Here is a 19,966-nt window from a genome sequence, read left to right as displayed (position 1 = left end):
GATGGACAAACAATAAAGAACGACAACGTGGATGCAGCAGCTCAAAGGTTTACTCACTGTGCTTTGAGTAAACGCCATTGACGGCTGCACGGGGCACTGGAAACAGAGATTAACCAAATGGCTTCCTTGCTTACAACGGACTAGATAGGTTCACTTCCACTCCAGTCTATTAAAGCTCCTTCAAGATTCGCCAGGAAAGAGGAGAATAGAGAACCGCAGCGCTGGGTTATGACTAGTGATCACTGCATACTGTAAGCAGCGCCGGCCGTCAAAACAAAGAAGCGCACGTTCTGTCACTAAACTTTAATTATCCCGAGAACGCTAGATCCTGCTAAGTCACGCCCGACAGAGGCCTCGCAACCTTTAAGGAGGACAAGATTGCTACGTAAATACGAGGGTCCAGGAGAATAATCTTTAACGTTGAATACAGCAACAGTCTTCTTTTAAAAACTATTGAATTGATACCATAATGACCACCACCAAACTGCTCCTAGCAATCTATTCCTTATCCTTGATCCACAATGACCACCCCGCTCACAGAAATCAACAATATACCCATACTAATCAATAACCGAACACTGACCAGACACATCACATCACACCAAACCGACATTAACCAAAACAAAGGAAAAGAACTAACAAGCATACAACCTCAACAAAATGAAAAGAAAGGTCATATAAATCCACACAAACCAAGAAACGACAACTAACAAAAGTCCACTTAACACCGAATGCAGAAGACCCATACCAAAAAATTCAAATAGGCTACGTCAATGCCAGATCTGTAGTAAACAAAACAATAATAGACTGGATCATATCAGCGAAACTTGATCTACTCTTCATCACTGAAACCTGGATCCATGATCAGAAGGACCCTATCATCTTAAACCTATGTCCTCCAGGATATAAAATCACCCACTGGACCAGAAAAGAACAAAGAGGAGGGGGCATAGCACTTACAAACCAATCTCACCTCACGATTGAAACCACTGCGGAATCTATAACAACCCACCTCGAAATAGCCTCAATCAGAATCCACCATAAAACCCTGCTCGACCACCTAAATTGCGTCCTATTCTACAGACCACTATGTAACTGGAACGAAAGCCAGGCGGACTTCATAGACTTCGATTCAAATATATGTGTATCCAACTCCAATACACTAGTATTAGGAGACATTAACCTTCACCTTGAAGACCCAAACTCTACCAACGCACGAGAATGTAAGGACTTCCTTCATCTATGTGACCTTACATGGCCACACATGCAAACAACCCACACGAAGGGTCATACACTCAACCTCATCTCATACAAACTGTCCACTGATCAGAACCTAACCATAACATAAACTAGATGGGACAGAAACACCTTGGACCGACCATTACAAACTAAACCTATCCCTAAAATGGCGAAAAAGGGGTTCTCTCCACACATGAGAACACACAACTCACACCATGAGAGGCCAAATAGACCCGGATACTTTCTGGCAACAGATATACAACAACGATTGGACATCACAAATGGAATCCATATATTACCTCTCAGAATTGGACAAAAGATGCAGACACATACGAGACGAAATAGCACTCTTGCAACTAAGAACTTCACGTAGACACAACTCGATACCGTGGTTCAATGAAGAATTGAAAAAACTAAAACCAAAATCTAGGAAACTGGAACGTGCATGAAAAAAAATAAAAGAAGAACACACACTCAACGCATGGAAACAACTACAAAGGAAATACAAATACACAATAAGTACATAAGTATTGCCATACTGGGAAAGACCAAAGGTCCATCGAGCCCAGCATCCTGTTTCCAACAGTGGCCAATCCAGGTCACAAATACCCGGCAAGATCCCAAAATGTACAAAACATTTTACATTGCTTATCCCAGAAATAGTGGATTTTCCCCAAGTCCATTTAATAACGGTCTATGGACTTTTCCTTTAGGAAGCCGTCCAAACCTTTTTTAAACTCTGTTAAGCTAACCGCCTTTACCACATTCTCTGGCAACGAATTCCAGAGTTTAATTACACATTGAGTGAAGAAAAGTTTTCTCCGATTCGTTTTAAATTTACTACATTGTAGCTTCATCGCATGCCCCCTAGTCCTGGTATTTTTGGAAAGCGTGAACAGACGCTTCACATCTACCCGTTCAACTCCACTCATTATTTTATAGACCTGTATCATATCTCCCCTCAGCCGCCTTTTCTCCAAGCTGAAGAGCCCTAGCCACTTTAGCCAAAAGGTCGTACTACAAAAGTAAAATTGGGCCGGACTACAAAAACATGAAGAAACTATACCATCTCGTGAACAAAATACTAGACACAATGCCGGTCACCACAACCAACCTTGCTAAATATTTCAATGAAAAAATCGTAAACCTACGCAAAACCCTACCTTAGAACAACATGGACATAGAAAACTTCATTAATGGTCTAGACTCAACCCCTGGTGAATACCCTGCTGACGAATATGGTCAAATTTTGCTCTCCTCAGCGCCGACACAGTTACCCATGCGATTAAACAATACTCCAACATCCATTGTCAACTGGACACCTGCCCCAGCTACCTAATACAATCTTCCCCCCACCGCTTCACAACAGATCTCACATCCCACTTAAACTTCATGCTTCAGCAGGGTATCTACCCTAAAGAAAAGGCAAACATCCTTCTCAACCCAATACCAAAAGACACCAAGAAAAAAACAAACGACATTACCAACTACCGTCCAGTAGCATCTATCCCATTAGTAGTCAAACTAATAGAAAGACTGGTGACCAAACAACTCAATGACTACATAAACAAATTCACTACACTACATGAGGCACAATCAGGATTTTGACCCCTACACAGCACCGAAACAGTACTACTCACTCTTCTAACCAAATTCAAGCACGAATTAGCAATAGGCAAGAGCATTCTCCGCCTCCAATTTGACATGTCATGTGCGTTCGACATGGTTAACCATAACAGCTGTTAACCATAACAGCTAAGACTCCTAGAACACTTCAGAATCAGTGGTGGCACTCTCAATTGGATTAAGGGTTTTCTAACCACAAGCACATATCAAGTGAAATCAAAAACAAACATATCGTCACCATGGAAACCAGGCTGCGGAGTACTGCAAGGATCACCACTATCACCGATCCTTTTCAACCTCATGATGACTCCACCAGCCAAGACCTTATCCACCCAAGGCCTTAACCCCATTATCTACGCTGATGACGTTACATTATACATCCCCTACAAACATGATCTGGCAGAAATCACCAACGAAATCAAGCTAAGTTTAAACATCATGAACTCATGGGCAAATGTATTCCAACTAAAACTCAATACAGAAAAAAAACCACTGTCTCATCATCTCATCCCAATACAATACATACAAACCCACAAACATTAACACCCCAGGATACACCCTCCCTATCTTAGACAGCCTGAAAATTTTCGGAGTAACAATCGACCATAACTTATCACTAGAGACCCAAGCGAAATCCATCATAAAGAAAATGTTTTTCTCAATGTGGAAACTCAAACGCGTGAAACCATTCTTCCCGAGGGAAATATTTCATAACCTGATACAGTCAATGGTACTAAGCCACGCAGATTACTCTAATGGAATCTATGCGGGATGCAAGGATCAAATCATAAAGAAACTTCAGACCGCCCAAAACACAGCAGCCAGGCTTATATTTGTAAAAACACATTTTGACAGCGCCAAACCACCCCGAGAAAAATTGCATTGGCTACCAATCAAAGAACGTATCACTTTCAAAATCTTACGACTGTTCATAAAATTATTTACGGCGAAGCACCGGGATACATGACAGACCTCATCGACCTGCCAACCAGAAACACCACAAAATCTGCACGATCATACCTAAACCTCCACTACCCAAGCAGCAAAGGACTCAACTACAAATCCACCTATGCATCCAGCTTTTCCTACCTAAGCGCTAAACTATGGAACGCATTGCCAAAGCAGTAAAAACTACGCTCGACCACCTAAATTTTCAGAAAGCACTAAAGACAGACCTGTTCAGAAGAGCATACCCCACCGACCCAAAATAAAAATACCTGGACACTTGCGACACAATGTAACCAAAGACCGTAATGGACATTACCTGACTCGTCTTCCCCATTTCCCTCTCTAAGTTACTCCCAATTGTACCTACCATACATGTACCTCATTCTACCACAATATCACTTTGTATTCATTCATACCATGTATTTGTTCAGACCAGAATCGGCTAATGCCGTTGATGGTAATATGTAAGCCACACTGAGCCTGCAAAAAGGTGGGAAAATGTGGCATACAAATGTAACAAAAAAAAAAAAAATTCAATTAGTCCCCTTAGTTTCTTACTCCTGTTACTCTATCTTATCTGTATGTTTCTATGCTGTCTATTGTTGTTTGAATATTTTACTACTGTAATTGTCTGTTGCTTATGTTTGACTTATTCTTGCTGTACACCGCACCTTGAGTGAATTTTTTTCAAAAAGGTGGTAAATAAATCCTAATATATACATAAATACAGTCTGTTGCCATCCTTCATTCTTCACTTGTGCTACATATATGTCCAAAGAATTATCTAACAATACTATTAAATTCAGGCATTGAACCTGCTATGAAGAGCAACTTGTCCAGCTCCTTGATGATGTGAATTTGGAAGACAGCACCAACACCTGGGATATGTGTCAGAGAATTCTTCAGCACATTCAAAGCATAAAGACCCTCTTCTGCACCCACCAGTACAGTCTGTAGAAAGAAAACGAAGAATATGGTTAAACAATTTTATTGAACATTATGAAGAAAAATACAAGCAAGCAAACAGTTGCAATGTTCAGCATTTTACAATGGCAGTCCAAACCCCAACTCCCCTCTCGCCCCCCAGTAAAAATAAACTACTGAACAAGAACTGTAAAAGAACGAGAAGAAACCCCTCACCTGACAAAGCACAAGAAACTACTTCACTCAGATAAAATACAAAGTGCTGTCCACCTACTCCACCATCTTCAACCTTTTAAATGAAACCATATTTACCATGTACTCTGTAATATGGTAATATGCTTACATGTCTTGGAGTTGTACCTATGGTGATCAAATGTAAAATGAGGAGACATAGGATGAAAAGGGACAGACTCATGTGTAGTTTAAAGAAATGTTTCTTTAGAGAAATGGTGGTGGTTGTGTGGAAGGGCCTCCTAGTGGAAGTGTATCTAAATTCAAGAAAGCATATGACAAGCACAGCAGAAATTTAAGGGAGAGGAAGGATTGTACAGTTTGTTAGTTGGTATAGATGAATAGACTGGATAGGTATGGCCTTTACTTGCTGTCATTTTCTCTGTTTCTAAGGTTCGTATGGCTCAACTTTTTAGAGGTTTCCATACAATGGCCCGAGTGTTACAGTGTCTAAGAAAAACAAGCAATAACTCACAAAAATCTTTTCTTGAATCAGGCAAAGAAGCAGAAGCGATCACAAACCAGGATGATCCAAGGTGGTCACAAGCTTCTACTTGACAGCTGTAACACATGCAGACTCTTGCGAATCTTAATACAAAGGTTCAGATGAAACAGGATTCTATTTGTACCCAGATTTACCAGAGACTTTATGTGGCAGAATCCTGTTTCATCTGAACTTAGCACCCAGATTCACCAGAGTCTGCATATGTTACAGCTATTGATTAAAAGCTTGTGACCACCTTGGATCACCCTGGATTGTGACTGCTTCTGCTCTTTGCCTGATTGATACCTTTTTCTTGGTCCGACAACTTTTTTACTACTCAATTTTGGGCCTCCAACTTCAAACAGCCTGTACTGTAACCAGAAAATGGAGAAATAATTCCATAAGCCGTAATCAGTCATGCTACACTGTAGTATCAGGAGCAGCTAGTGAGTGCTCATTCTTATGGACTATTTTAGCTATCAGTATTGCAAATACCAGTTACCTCCACCCATAATATACTCTTCTTCCTTCTTCATCAAGATATTAAAAGACAAAACTGCTTCAATTCAATTTGGATCTGAAGCAGTTTTACTCTGCTGCTCTGTAGAAGTTTAGCAAGTCTTCCAAACACCAGCCTGAGGTGGAACAGCCTAATATGGAAAAAGTTGTGGTTCTAGTTCCTACTCAACCCGTCAAGGATGACGTCAGAAGAAGGCGGAACACAGCGAAGGGAAGGCTAGACGTTGGGAGCGCCGCCTCCTTCCCTGACGCTGCGCTGCCGGAACCGCCGCCACGGAGGTAAATTTAAAAAGAAAAAAAAAAAGAAAAGGGATGTTGGGGGAAGAGAAGAAGAGGGTGGGCAGTTGAACAATGGGAGCGGGAGGGCAGGGGAGAAACGACAGCAAGGATGCGAAGGGGGGGCATGGATGCGAAGGGGGGGGGGGGGGGTGAAGAGGGCGGGCCAGGCTGGGACATGGGAGAGAGAGGAGCATGGATGCGAGGGGGGGTCATGGAAGGGAGAGAGGGGAATTGCTGGAAAAGGATGAATGGAGGGGGCAGGGGACAGAGGAGCATGGATGGGCATGGATTGGGAGGGCAGGGCTCAGGGAGAGAGGGGAATTGCTAGAAAGGGATGAATGGAGGGGGCAGGGGACAGAGGAGCATGGATGGGCATGGATTGGGAGGGCAGGGCTCAGGGAGAGAGGGGAATTGCTGGATAGGGATGAATGGAGGGGACAGATGGGCATGGATGGATATGGATTGCAGGGCAGGGCTCAGGAAGAGAGGGGAATTGCTGGATAGGGATGAATAGAGGGGGCAGGTGACAGAGGAGCATGGATGGGCATGGATTGGGAGGGCAGGGCTCGGAGAGAGGGGAATTGCTGGAAAGGGATGAATGGAGGGGGCAGGGGACAGAGGAGCATGGATGGGCATGGATTGGGAGGGCAGGGCTCAGGGAGAGAGGAGAAATTGCTGGACATAGAGGGGAGGGAAGAGAGATGAAGGAGATGAAATGAGGGAAAAGGAAGAGAGGAGAAAAACTGCACATGGATGAAGAAAATAGGCAGAAGCTGAGGACCAGAAATGAAGAAGAAAGGAGGAAAGGAAAGAAATAAATGGAAAGGAAGCCCTGGAAACGGAGTTAAGAGGACAGATAGCAGCAGAATCAGATACTGGGCCAGCATGATCAGAAAAGAAAGTCACCAGACAACAAAGGTAGAAAAAAAATCATTTTATTTTCATTTTAGTGTTTGGAATATGTCCACTTTGAGAATTTACATCTGCTATCTTATTTTGCAATGTATAGCAATTTGTTTCTAAGAATATTGCTGACAATTCCTGTCAGTGTGGCAAGTGGTGAGCGATCATTTTCATGGGGGGGGGGGGGGGGGGGGGGCGCCGCCGCCAGCGCCAACTGATAGGCTGCAGGGGGGCGCCAGAGACCCTAGGCACGGCCCTGTTGAAAGGATGTCCAAATTGAAACCTTTCGAAGATGCCCCTTGTAGGAGTATTTCCCTGTGTGTCTCACCTTGCGGGCCTTGGCCTGTATAATCCTATGACAGCAAATGGAGACTGTAAACTCTGACCCGCACATCTCTGTGTCAGCAAGTAACAGCTTTGCAGCTTGTGGAAAATTACAGCAGAAGCTCAACACCAAGGACATGCTGTGGGCAAAGCAGGCCCCCTTATCTCCCTGAGAGGCTGGCTCCAGCAAGGCGGGTGAGAAACAGAAAATGCATACCAAAATGTAACAACTTGAAGGTCAAGAACAACGAACTGTTCTTGCCACGCAGTGAACCAAGGAAGATCCAGTTTGGTTCCTGCAGCCACCGGACCAAGAGGTACGGGGAGAGCGGGAACAAAGAGAGAAGAGTTAGTAAGAAGCCTTGGAAGAAGGTGGAGGTGAAAAGAAGACCAGTGAGACCTAATAAGGTCCACCAACTGATGAACTGTGTATCTGGAGGAAAGTATCGTGGTTCAGCTGTACCTGCCCTGCGTGACCTGTGACCACCTTATCTGCTGCAGAGTTCCCTTCCAGCTGCGACTGAGACTCGCTGTGAATCCAGCTTGAGTCTGTGAGGTGTCCCGTGCCAGCTCCCAAGAGACACGACCCTGAGGTCTGGTGAGAAACACGGAGATTCATTTCCTACTAGTCGGGGGCTAGTTAGTGGTATTTACCTGAGCAGAAGGCTGGTGCTGTCGTACTTGTGATTAGGAGAAGCTGCTAATAACTGTACTACCTCGTAACATAGTGTGACTGATCAGTGGTGTAATTTTACCTGGTAACCAATAAGAATTAGTTGTTTAGTAGTGTGACGTATGAGTGTAATTTTTATCAGCCAGTAATTTTGTAATCAGCCAAAGCTTGCAGAGTTCTATTTTGTATACCTTAGCTCTATTTTCTTACCTGACATACTATAATAAATCTAATATATATATATCAGCCTACGGTCTCAGCTACAGTTCTTTCTAACGGAAGTATTTGGCTAGGTTCCAAGGTTCCCACCCCTAGACCTAATTCAGGATTATTTGCTTGCACATAGTTCTGCTTAGGGGAACCTGGACACAGGTAATTTATTATCTGTGCAATTATCCTACACCCTCCACAAAATGTAAATGTTGCCCCATTGCTGTCTGCTACTAAGAACTTATGCACTAGATGGTGGGATCTTCCTTTATCTCTGTGGGGTAGAGTTCAACTCCTTAAGATGGTATTATTGCCCAAATAGACATACCCTCTAGAGCATTTACCACTTAAGTCTCAGGATTTGGTGCTATGGAATAAAATTATCAGAACATTTTTATGGGGTATAAAGAAGCCAAAAGCCTCCCTTAGTCAGCTACAACTGTTTAGGAGAGATGGAGGGTTGGATCTCCCGAACTAAGAGCATATGCAATAGCTAGTCATTTGCGTTGTGCTTGAGATTGGATACACCACACTTCTGAATTTTGTGACAGAGGTAGTGGCCCCATATAATTTGGCCTATGTGTTACATGTATCGTCCATACTCCCCCCCCCCCCCTAATTTGTGGCATAATGTTTGGTGAGGGAAGTGAGATGGGTTTGGACTATGTTTCGCAAAAAATTGGGTTTACATCCCCAATGCTCTTGGTTTTTGCCCATCCAGGGCAATGCGGATTTTCAGCCTGGGTTGCAGTTGGATACCTTCCTTAGATGGCAGGCTCTGGGGGTGATTTTGTTGCAGCATGTGTTGGAAGAGTACAAGCCACAGATGATGTCCTATGATCAGCTGCAGATGGAATATCAGTTGAGGGGAACTGATAGGTATCCTTATTTGCAATTACAGCATTACACTCAAGGCATGTTACAAACCAATCCATTGGATTTCATCGAATCAGACTGTGATGATAGTTGGCTATTACCAGCAGTTCACAAAGGTCTCATCAGCCACTATTGTGCCACAGTAAAGAAAATTAAAGGGGATACCCCATTGACTATAGTAACTCTACGATCACAAGATTTTGGGGTACATTGGAGCGTTTGCTTTTGAATTTGAAGAAGGGCCCCAAATCAATGGGCAGTATACGACTTCAAGAATTGCATTCTAAGTTTTTGTTATGTATGTATATCCACCATTCCAGGGCAAAAGAGAAGGGTATGACCACAATGGCAGCATGTCTGAAATGTGGTGATGCCACCTATTGCCATGTTGTTTGGGACTGTCCACCAATTCATGCCTTCTGGAACAGGATTTGGACATTTCTGAGTACAGTTTATCGGCAGTGTTGGGAAGCAAACGTGTATTTCGGATGATATTACTGGTGTTGAGGGTACTCGTAAAATTGTACTTTTTCTGTGTAAGGAAGCCCTGCTGGCCAATCGCTCTATACTGTTACAATGGATTTATCCAGCTCCCCGTACTTTGATGCAATGGAAGAATCTTATGCATGAACTACTTACCATGGAACGTCTAGTGGAGGAGTGTGGTTTGAAAGCCAGAAAACACTTTGTTACAATTTGGACTTCATATTTGCAGACCTATCCACAGAGAGCTCGTCCTGCATTTCTTAATATTTTGACCATCTAATTGGTATAGGGTTGCCTCCCCCATGTGGTTTATGGAAGTATCTGTATTTAATGAAGGGGGGGGGTCTTGAAAAAAAACTGTCAACTTAAATATGTGTATTTTTGATGCAACCTGGAATGTGTAAATTTGGTTGAATTTGTATTTTTGATTGAGATGACAATAAAAATATATTTGACGGGAGGAAGTGACGTCACGAGGCTGAATGGCTGCTTAATCCCGGGGCTCCGTTCTAGCCTCCACTAAAAAGATACTATTTGCTGTAAAACACCCTCTCACTACAGTAGCACGAACGGCTAATTGTTGTTGAACTCACCGACTGCAGAAAGATGAGTAAAAGAAGCGGCGTGCCGCATCGAGAGAGCGAGCGTTTGTCGACTAAACAGCCGGATCGAGGCCTAGCGCATCCCGTCTCCCCCAAGGTATGCAGACCTCCGGAATCGAGCCAGCTTGCGTCCCGCGAAGAGAGCCGCGAATCTGTTCCCGCTCCAGCTCCCTCACAGGAACTGACTAAATGCTTGGAAGCGCTCAGGGCCGAAATTGTGGCATCAAAAGACGAAATTCTGGAGCACGTAGACGCTCTGAGTGCCGATCTGAGAGAGCTGGGGGGGAGGGTTGAAGCATTGGAAGAACGCGCAGACGAGCTGGGGGAGAAGCATGATGAGACAGACAAACGCCTGCATAAACTGGCGGATCAGGCAGAAGATTTGCGTTTGAAATCAGACGACCTTGAAAATAGGGGACGCAGACAAAATCTTCGTTTTCGAGGAGTTCAGGAAAATGGCGACCAGGAAGACGTTCAGACAGTGGTGCGAGCCATATGTGCACAATTGATGGGCCCAGAGTTTGATGCCAGTGAGATAGCGATGGACAGAGCACATAGAGCGCTGGGGCCTGCGAGGGATAACAGACCGCGAGATATTGTGGTGCGTTTTACAACTTATGCTTGTAAAGATCAGATTTGGCAAAAAGCACGACAATCTACAAACCTCGAGTTCAAGGGGGCTCGAGTGGCGGTTTATCAAGACCTTTCCTTGTACACCCTGACTTTGAGAAGGAATATGAAACCGGTCATAGACATCTTAACCAAGGAAAAAATTCTCTACAGATGGGCATTTCCGTTTGCAATTTGCTTTGAGCTTCAAGGGGAGAAACTTCGCTGTCGCACTGTGGCGGCAGCATGGAAGAGCCTTTACGAGGTGGGATTAACATCTACAGAAAGTCCGCCGACAGACTTGGCTCCCTCGACAAAAGCACGTCTGCAGAGATGGAAAAGAGTGGAAAAAGGAGCAAAGAAACCGAGAACCCAGACCTGAGAAGAGACAACTGGGCAATATGGTGAAAAGTTAGTCTGGGAGTGTAAAGCCCCAATGGGGGAAGAGATGACTTTGTAATTCACTGAGAGTGAGAGTGACTTAAACAATATCATAAGAAACAAAATAGTACATTTACATATGTAACTAAAAGAGATGTGGAGGCGGGAACGGGGGAAGGGGGGATTGAGGGGTTTAGTTTAGTTTGGGTTAAAAACGAGTTCTAACATAAGTTAAAAATCAGCTAGTGGAGTTTCTTCTTCAGGGTCCCAAGTAGCGCCATCTGGCGCTGGTTGGTGGGTTATTAAGAAGGGGGAGAAGGGAGGGAGATGGGAGGAGAAAAGGGGATGGGGGGGCTAGGGAGGGGGGAGGGGACAGTTAGAGTAGGGAATAGTAAGGAAGGGAGGGAGGTAAAGTTAAGGTCAAGTCTTCCCTGGCTTATATCTTATTGTTCTCACTACCGATGTAAAAATGGTCGATTTTAGGGTTTCTACGTACAATATAAAGGGGCTGAATTCTCCCTATAAGAGGCATGCCTTGATGCGGGAATTAAATTTGATGAGACCGCAGGTTGTCTTCTTGCAGGAAACACATTTTCAACCAAGACATGAGGGGCTTTTGAATTATAAGCAATATCCGCAAGTGTACTGTGCCTCGGATGTGGCAGGTTCGAAAAAACGAGGGGTAGCAATAATGTTTCATAAGGCAACTCAAGTGCAAGTTTTGCACTCAAGAAAGGATAAGGAGGGCAGATTTTTGTTACTGCACGTGATGTTGGAGCAGGAGGAATGCACACTGGCTAGTGTATATGCCCCGAACGAGAAGCAAGAAAAATTTTTCCATCGCTTGAGGAGAGAACTACAGGCTTTTGCTAAGGGTAAATTGATTGTGGCTGGCGATTTTAATGCCACCATGCAGCCAGTTATGGATAGATCAGCTCCTCCTGCTCTGACTGATCGTAAAATCTCTTGTGCTTTAAACTGTTTGGTTAATGAGATGGGTTTGTATGATGTTTGGAGAATTGGGAACACCAGGGGGCGGGAATATACCTTTTACTCAACAGTACACCTCTCTTACTCAAGAATTGATTATATTTTCTTGGATAGGACATTGTCGGTTGGAGTGGGGGGGGCCAATATAGGGCATATAACGATCTCTGACCATGCCCCAGTTTGGCTTAATATCCCATCACTGAGGGAGGAACAGCGGGACCGCAGATGGACGATTAACAACTCTTTATTACAAGACCCGGAGCTAGTAGGGAAATTTCTCCCAGTATTAAAAGAATACTTTGACATTAATATCGACTCTGGTCCACCTCTGGGTATAGTTTGGGATGCTTTTAAAGCAGTAGCCAGAGGGTATTTCCTTAAGCAGGCTGGTCAAAGATCTCGAGTTCATAAGGAACGCCTGTCTAAATGTATGCACAAATTGGGAGAATTGGAGCTTAAATATAGAGAGACAGGGGCGACAACAGATTACCGCAGATTGCAGGCTATGAGATTGGAAATAACGAATCTGCATGAGGATAGTTTGAAATTTGTGCATGCAAGGGTTAACCAAGTGTATTACGCAGGTGCTAATAAACCGGGCAGACTATTGGCCACAAAATTGCGAAGGATGAGATCAGATAGGCATATATTAAGGATAAGGGGTGCAGGAGGTGAGGTTCTGCACAAATCCACACAGCTCAGAGACTGTTTCGCACAATATTATGAAAAGCTATATCGAGAGGACGCTGCTGTACAGACTGACAAAATAGATGAATATTTGGAGGCGAGGGGTTTGAAGGCTCTTACTGAGACACAACGACTGGACCTTGACAGTCCGGTGGGAGTAGATGAAGTGATTAAGGTTATTAAAACTCTGCCAACGGGGAAAGTGCCGGGGCTAGACGGTTTTACAAGTGAATTTTATAAGACTTTTGCAAACCAACTAGCACCTTATTTGACTTTGATCATTAACTCGGTGAGGGAGGGAGCTGCTCTGCCATCAACTATGTTGGATGCATGGGTGGCAGTAATACCAAAGCCAGGTAAAGATAAAACTGAATGCGCCTCGTATCGCCCAATATCGATACTCAATACAGATGTAAAAATTTTAGCTAAGGTTTTGGCTAATAGGTTGGGGAGAGTGTTGCCTTGCCTAATCCACCCAGATCAGGTAGGCTTTGTGGCCAATAGACAAGCCATGGATAATATTCGGAGAACTGTGGACCTTGTATATGCAACCCGGACGAGAGCTAGTCCGGTGGTCCTATTGGGACTGGACGCCGAGAAAGCCTTTGACCGGGTTCATTGGGGGTATCTTGACAAGGTCCTAGCTAGAGCGGGGATAGGTACCCAATATAGAACCTGGATTGGGGCATTGTATACAGGACCACAAGCTTGTGTGAGGGTGAATGGGGGGCACTCGGCAATGTTCCACCTGGGTAGGGGTACGAGGCAAGGGTGCCCGCTCTCTCCCTTACTCTTCGCCCTGGCAATGGAGCCTCTGGCGGAGGCGATTAGAGAGCACCCAGACATAGTCGGAGTGAAGGTAGGAGGACAGGAATATAAAATAGCGTTGTTTGCGGATGACGTCCTCCTGTCATTGACAAATCCCCAGATCTCCTTACCTAACCTTATGAAAGTGATAAGGGAATATGCTGAAATTTCAGGATATAAACTCAATGCTGGTAAATCCATAGGAATGGCGATGGGGGTGTCATCGAGTGTAATGGAGGCGTTGAGGACATCCTTTCCTTTTAAGTGGGAGGAGAATGCATTAAGTTACCTGGGGGTGAAGATAACTAGTAATATATCCGCGCTGTTTGACAATAACTATCTAGCACTTAAGAGGGAGATACAGAGGGATCTGGACCGGTGGTTGGGTATGGGTTTGTCCTGGTTCGGGCGTATAGCAGCAATTAAAATGAATATCTTGCCCAGACTGCTATACATGTTTCAGGTCTTGCCATTGAGAGTGTCTAGGTCCTTCCTGTCAGGGCTTCAGGACGCTTTGATACGATTCATTTGGAATCATAAAAAACCACGATTGCCCCGAACCTTGTTATACAAGAGCAAGAGGGAAGGTGGTCTGGGAGTTCCCAATCTGACGTGGTACTATTGGGCGGCGCAGGCGAGGGGGGCTATTGACTGGTTTAGGGGTGAGGACCATAAAAGATGGGTGGCTATTGAGCAAGCTTTGGTGGGCTCACGCCCTCTGGGCCATTTAATGTGGCTACCTAGTAAACACAGGGGAAGAGTGGACAGATTTCCTCCCACAGTCCAGGCCACGTTTCATTATTGGGACTCTATGTTCCCGGAACGTTATCCGATAATGTCGGGTTTAGCCCCAATTGCGGATAATCCCCTTTTTATACCAGGTATGTACAGTAGACCTTTTAGTGATTGGGCTGTAACAGGCCTGGAGTTATTAGGGCAACTACATGTGGGTGACAGGGTGACCCCTTTTGAGAATTTGAAGAATGATTACGGGCTTAGCTCCAGCGATCACTATGCCTATTTGCAGCTCCATCATTTTCTTAAGGGGCCCGTGTACGGTACATGTTTAAGGCGTGACACGCATCCGATGGAGGAGGTATGTGTGGACACGAAGCGTACGAGGGGACTGATATCTTTTATGTATGATTACTTAATGAGGCTTTCAAAACCATATGTATTACATAGACAGAGGTGGGAGCGAGAATTGCAATTTACATTCTCAGAGGCCAATTGGTTGACTTTGGAGAAAAATATCAGGAAGACATCAGGGGCTGTGGCCTTACAAGAAAATGCGGTTAAGGTGTTTTACAGATGGTATTTGACACCCGCTAGGTTACACCACATGAATGCCCAAATACCACGTAGTTGTTGGCGAAATTGCGGGGAGGAGGGAACTGCAGGACACATTTGGTGGAAGTGCCCGAAAGCACAAGCTTATTGGAGAGGAGTTCAGGCACGACTTCAAGGATGGATTGGTAGGTCTGTGCAGTGGCATCCCTCGATCTTTTTGCTGGGGGCGCGACCTGAAGGTCTTGAGTCCCATCAGTGGCTTTTGGTACGTGCCTCCCTTAATGTGGCACGGGTAAACTTAGCTCAAAGCTGGAAGTCCCCCTTGGTTCCCTCAATGGTAAGATGGATAACCAAGGTCCGCCATATTTGTGAAATGGAAAGGTTGACTGCTGTAAAACAAAGAATGTTGCCCAAATGGAAGAGAATCTGGGAACCCTTTTGACTAAGTGTGTAGAATAACTGAAGTTTTGAATGGGGGACACAAAAAGCGGGAAGACGGGTGGGAGGGAGGAGGGTGGCTTAGGGGGTGAAGGAGAGGGGGTAGGGGTTTAAAGTTGGGGTAGATTTAAATGTAAAATTATAAAATGGTTGAAGTATTATAAGCTGCATATTTGACAATGTTAATCTGTTAGTAGTGTTGCAAGTGATATTGAGTAGCGTCACCTGGCTTGATTGTGCATCATCATATTTAGCTGCTGTTATGTAAAGACGGTCAAGCTTGTGTTCGATTGACAAAACTGAATAAAGACTTCTATAAATTAAAAAAAAATATATATTTGACATAAAAGTGCATGGAAATATCTGAGCTCATTTTAATACTGATGAGCTTGTTTGCATTGGGTTATCGGTAGTTGGTACGGGAAATAGTAAAAGGGATGCAGAACCCCTTTGTGCACTAGACTTAAATAATGTTTGCTTCAGACTGGTTACAACAAGTCTAAAGCAAATGTTGCAAGCATAGTAAGATTTGTGCATCTCCCCCTAAAAGCCAAATAGCACTAGGACCAGTGGTGAATGGAAACCACTATGCATACCGAGAAAGCCTTTGAAACATCATTTGCACTGAGATGAGACAGTCATGTGACCCACACGTGACTGTGTTGTACCTTATCTTCTGAATTTCTACAGGAATTTCTCTTTTCCACTTAATCAACACAAACATACCTACCTAAGTGTTGGTAGTTTGAGGAGTACTGAACAAAGTAGTTTTTACCAACCAAAACTATGTTAAAAAAAACAGAAGCAAACTGTCACTCTGATTATAGCTACTATGCAGTATGTGCATACTTACACAGTGTTCAATTAGTCATTACCTGATCAGAAAGAGGAATGGTACAATTTATATCCAGACGATCTTCCCCCTCCAGTTTCAGAAGAGAGTTCCCCAGTAGCTTCTTTAAGAGATAAAGGAAGTAAGCATGTCTTTAGGATTTCACAATATGCATGATATGCAGACAGGTGGCATTATTATGCTAAACGTGCTTATACTTTTTATATTAATGATTAAACTCTTACTTTAGGTTTAGACACAAGAGTAGTGATAGTCAACAAATATAGACGTATGACAGCAAGAAACACCAGTGTTAGTAGTAGTGTGCTAAAACACTAGCCCTTTTGTAGAGAAGCACAATGAAGGGCAGCTGAAGCTAATGCACAAATGCAAGAATGCTAATACTAAAGATCCATGAGCAATGCGTCTATTATATATCAGCTTTCTAATATCTATATTCTATATGTTTTATTTTTCTGAAATGTATGTTTACGCTGCCTGCACTCAACACAAACATTCATTCTCTGTATTTTAACACAGCCTCTATATCAACAGATTCTGTTGTCAAATACAGCTGAAACTGGAAATGTTCTAACCTGGATATTTCTAAAATGGGGCTAGCACATGGCTGCCCTGCTCACTGCCAGGAAGGTCTGTCTACTTCTATCACTACAACAAGGAGCTAGTATGGATAGAGTAATTTACACATTTATCACCTCATACTTCAAAAATGTAATACCTGGAATATATGTTATTTTTTGTATCACAACTACAAATTAACAATTCACATATTGTATCCCATTCCTGCGCACCTGGTCGGTATATTTAGCTACCTTGCCAACACGGGTGCATTCTGAATTACTTAATATATTAGAGGTTTAATTGTGCTTGTTTATTTTGCGATGAGTGTCCCATCATTTTTGCATATGATGGAACTTGCTCCTGTTTTTCATGGGGGGGGCATAGGTTGAGGGAGGGGGTTTTGGATAGGCATATCGATGTTTGCTATATAGCGAAGTTACTTACCTGAAGCAGGTATTCTCCGAGGACAGCAAGCTGATTGTTCTCACTGATGGGTGACGTCCGACGGCAGCCTCAGGATCGGAGATCTTCCTAGCAACAAAGTTTGCTAGCCCTCGCGCGCACATGTGCACACCACGCATACGCGACCGTCTTCCCACCCTTAGCGCAAACGTGCTCCTCAGTCAAGTAGAAAGCAAAGACAAGGGAAGACACAACTCCAAAGGGGAGGGGGCGGGTTTGTGAGAACAATCAGCCTGCTGTCCTCGGAGAATACCTGCTACAGGTAAGTAACTTTGCTTTCTCCGAGGACAAGCAGGCGGCTTGTTCTCACTGATGGGGTATCCCTAGCCCCCAGGCTCACTCAAAACAACAAACATTGGGCAATTGGGCCTCGCAATGGCGAGGACATAACTGAGATTGACCTAAATAGAAACAACTAACTGAGAGTGCAGCCTGGAACAAAATAAAAATGGGCCTAGGGGGGTGGAGTTGGATTCTAAACCCCAAACAGATTCTGCAGCACCGACTGCCCAAACCGACTGTCGCGTCGGGTATCCTGCTGAAGGCAGTAATGAGATGTGAATGTGTGGACAGATGACCACGTCGCAGCCTTGCAAATCTCTTCTATAGTGGCTGACTTCAAGTGGGCCACTGACGCTGCCATGGCTCTAACACTATGAGCCGTGACATGACCCTCAAGAGTCAGCCCAGCCTGGGCGTAAGTGAAGGAAATGCAATCTGCTAGCCAATTTGAGATGGTGCGTTTCCCAACAGCCACTCCCCTTCTGTTGGGATCAAAAGAAACAAACAGCTGGGCGGACTGTCTGAAGGGGCTTGACCGCTTCACATAGAAGGCCAATGCTCGCTTGCAGTCCAACGTGTGCAACTGACGTTCAGCAGGGCGGGTATGTGGACGGGGAAAAATTGTTGACAAAACAACTGACTGGTTAAGATGGAACTCTGACACCACCTTTGGCAAGAACTTAGGGTGAGTGCGGAGGACCACTCTGTTATGATGAAATTTAGTATAAGGTGCATGAGCTACCAAGGCTTGAAGCTCACTGACTCTACGAGCTGAAGTGACTGCCACCAAGAAAATGACCTTCCAAGTCAAGTACTTCAGATAGCAGGAATTCAGTGGCTCAAAAGGAGGTTTCATCAGCTGGGTGAGAACGACATTGAGATCCCATGACACTGTAGGAGGCTTGATAGGGGGCTTTGACAAAAGCAAACCTCTCATGAAGCGAACAACTAAAGGCTGTCCCGAGATAGGCTTACCCTCTACACGATAATGAAAAGCACTAATTGCGCTAAGGTGAACTCTTACAGAGTTGGTCTTAAGACCAGACTCGGACAAGTGCAGATGGTATTCAAGCAGGGTCTGTGTAGGACAAGAACGAGGATCTAGGGCCTTGCTGTCACACCAGACGGCAAACCTCTTCCATTTGAAAGAATAACACCTCTTAGTGGAATCTTTTTTGGAAGCAAGCAAGACTCGGAAGACACCCTCAGAAAGACCCAAGGAGGCAAAGTCTACGCTCTCAACATCCAGGCCGTGAGAGCCAGGGACTGGAGGCTGGGATGCAGAAGTGCCCCCTCGTTCTGAAAGATGAGGGTTGGAAAACACTCCAATCTCCACGGTTCTTCGGAGGACAACTCCAGAAGAAGAGGGAACCAGATCTGATGCGGCCAGAAGGGAGCGACCAGAATCATGGTTCCACGATCCTGCTTGAGTTTCAGCAAAGTCTTCCCTACCAAGGGTATGGGAGGATACGCATACAGCAGGCCCCTCCCCCAATAAAGGAGAAAGGCATCTGACACTAGTCTGCCGTGGGCCTGAAGTCTGGAATAGAACTGAGGAACCTTGTGATTGAGCTGAGTGGCAAAAAGATCTACCAAGGGCGTGCCCCACACTTGGAAGATCTTGGTTCTACTCTTGAGTTGAGAGACCACTTGTGAGGTTGCATTATCCTGCTCAACCTGTCGGCCAGACTGTTGTTTACGCCTGCCAGATACGTGGCTTGGAGAAACATGCCGTGTTGGCGAGCTCAAAGCCACATCCTGACGGCTTCCTGACACAGGGGGCAAGATCCGGTGCCCCCCTACTTGTTGATGTAGTACATAGCAACCTGATTGTCTGTCTGAATTTGAATAATTTGATAGGACAGCCGATCTCTGAAAGCCTTTAGCGCGTTCCAGACCGCTCGTAACTCCAGGAGATTGATCTGAAAACCTGCTTCCTGGAGGGACCAACATCCTTGGGTGTGGAGCCCATCGACATCAGCTCCCCACCCCAGGAGAGACGTATCCGTAGTCAGCACTTTTTGCGGCTGAGGAATTTGAAAGGGACGTCCCAAGGTCAAATTGGAGCGAATGGTCCACCAATGTAGGGATTGGAGAAAAACTGTGGACAGCTGGACCACGTCCTCTAGATCCCCCGCAGCTTGGTACCACTGGGAAGCTAGGGTCCATTAAGCTGATCTCATGCGAAGAGGGGCCATGTGAGTCACGTGAACGGTGGAGGCCATGTTACCGAGCAATCTCAACATCTACTGAGCTGTGATCTGCTGAGACGGTCTTACCCA

The 19,966-nt window shown here is 44.7% G+C and overlaps 1 protein-coding gene across 1 annotated transcript in view; it reads right to left on the bottom strand.

The window, feature by feature from the left end:
- Positions 1-19,966, bottom strand: part of CIT (citron rho-interacting serine/threonine kinase) — a 1,023,678-nt gene that overhangs the window by 238,957 nt on the left and 764,755 nt on the right. Inside the window, 2 exon segments of the mRNA XM_030217566.1 lie at positions 4,629-4,764; positions 16,402-16,482. Of these exon segments, the coding sequence (XP_030073426.1) occupies positions 4,629-4,764; positions 16,402-16,482 (217 nt within the window).

Source organism: Microcaecilia unicolor, chromosome 11, assembly GCF_901765095.1.
Source record: "Microcaecilia unicolor chromosome 11, aMicUni1.1, whole genome shotgun sequence".
NCBI lineage: Eukaryota > Metazoa > Chordata > Amphibia > Gymnophiona > Siphonopidae > Microcaecilia > Microcaecilia unicolor.
Note: the sequence above shows the minus strand (reverse complement) of the source record. Positions and strands in the feature narration are given on the sequence as shown.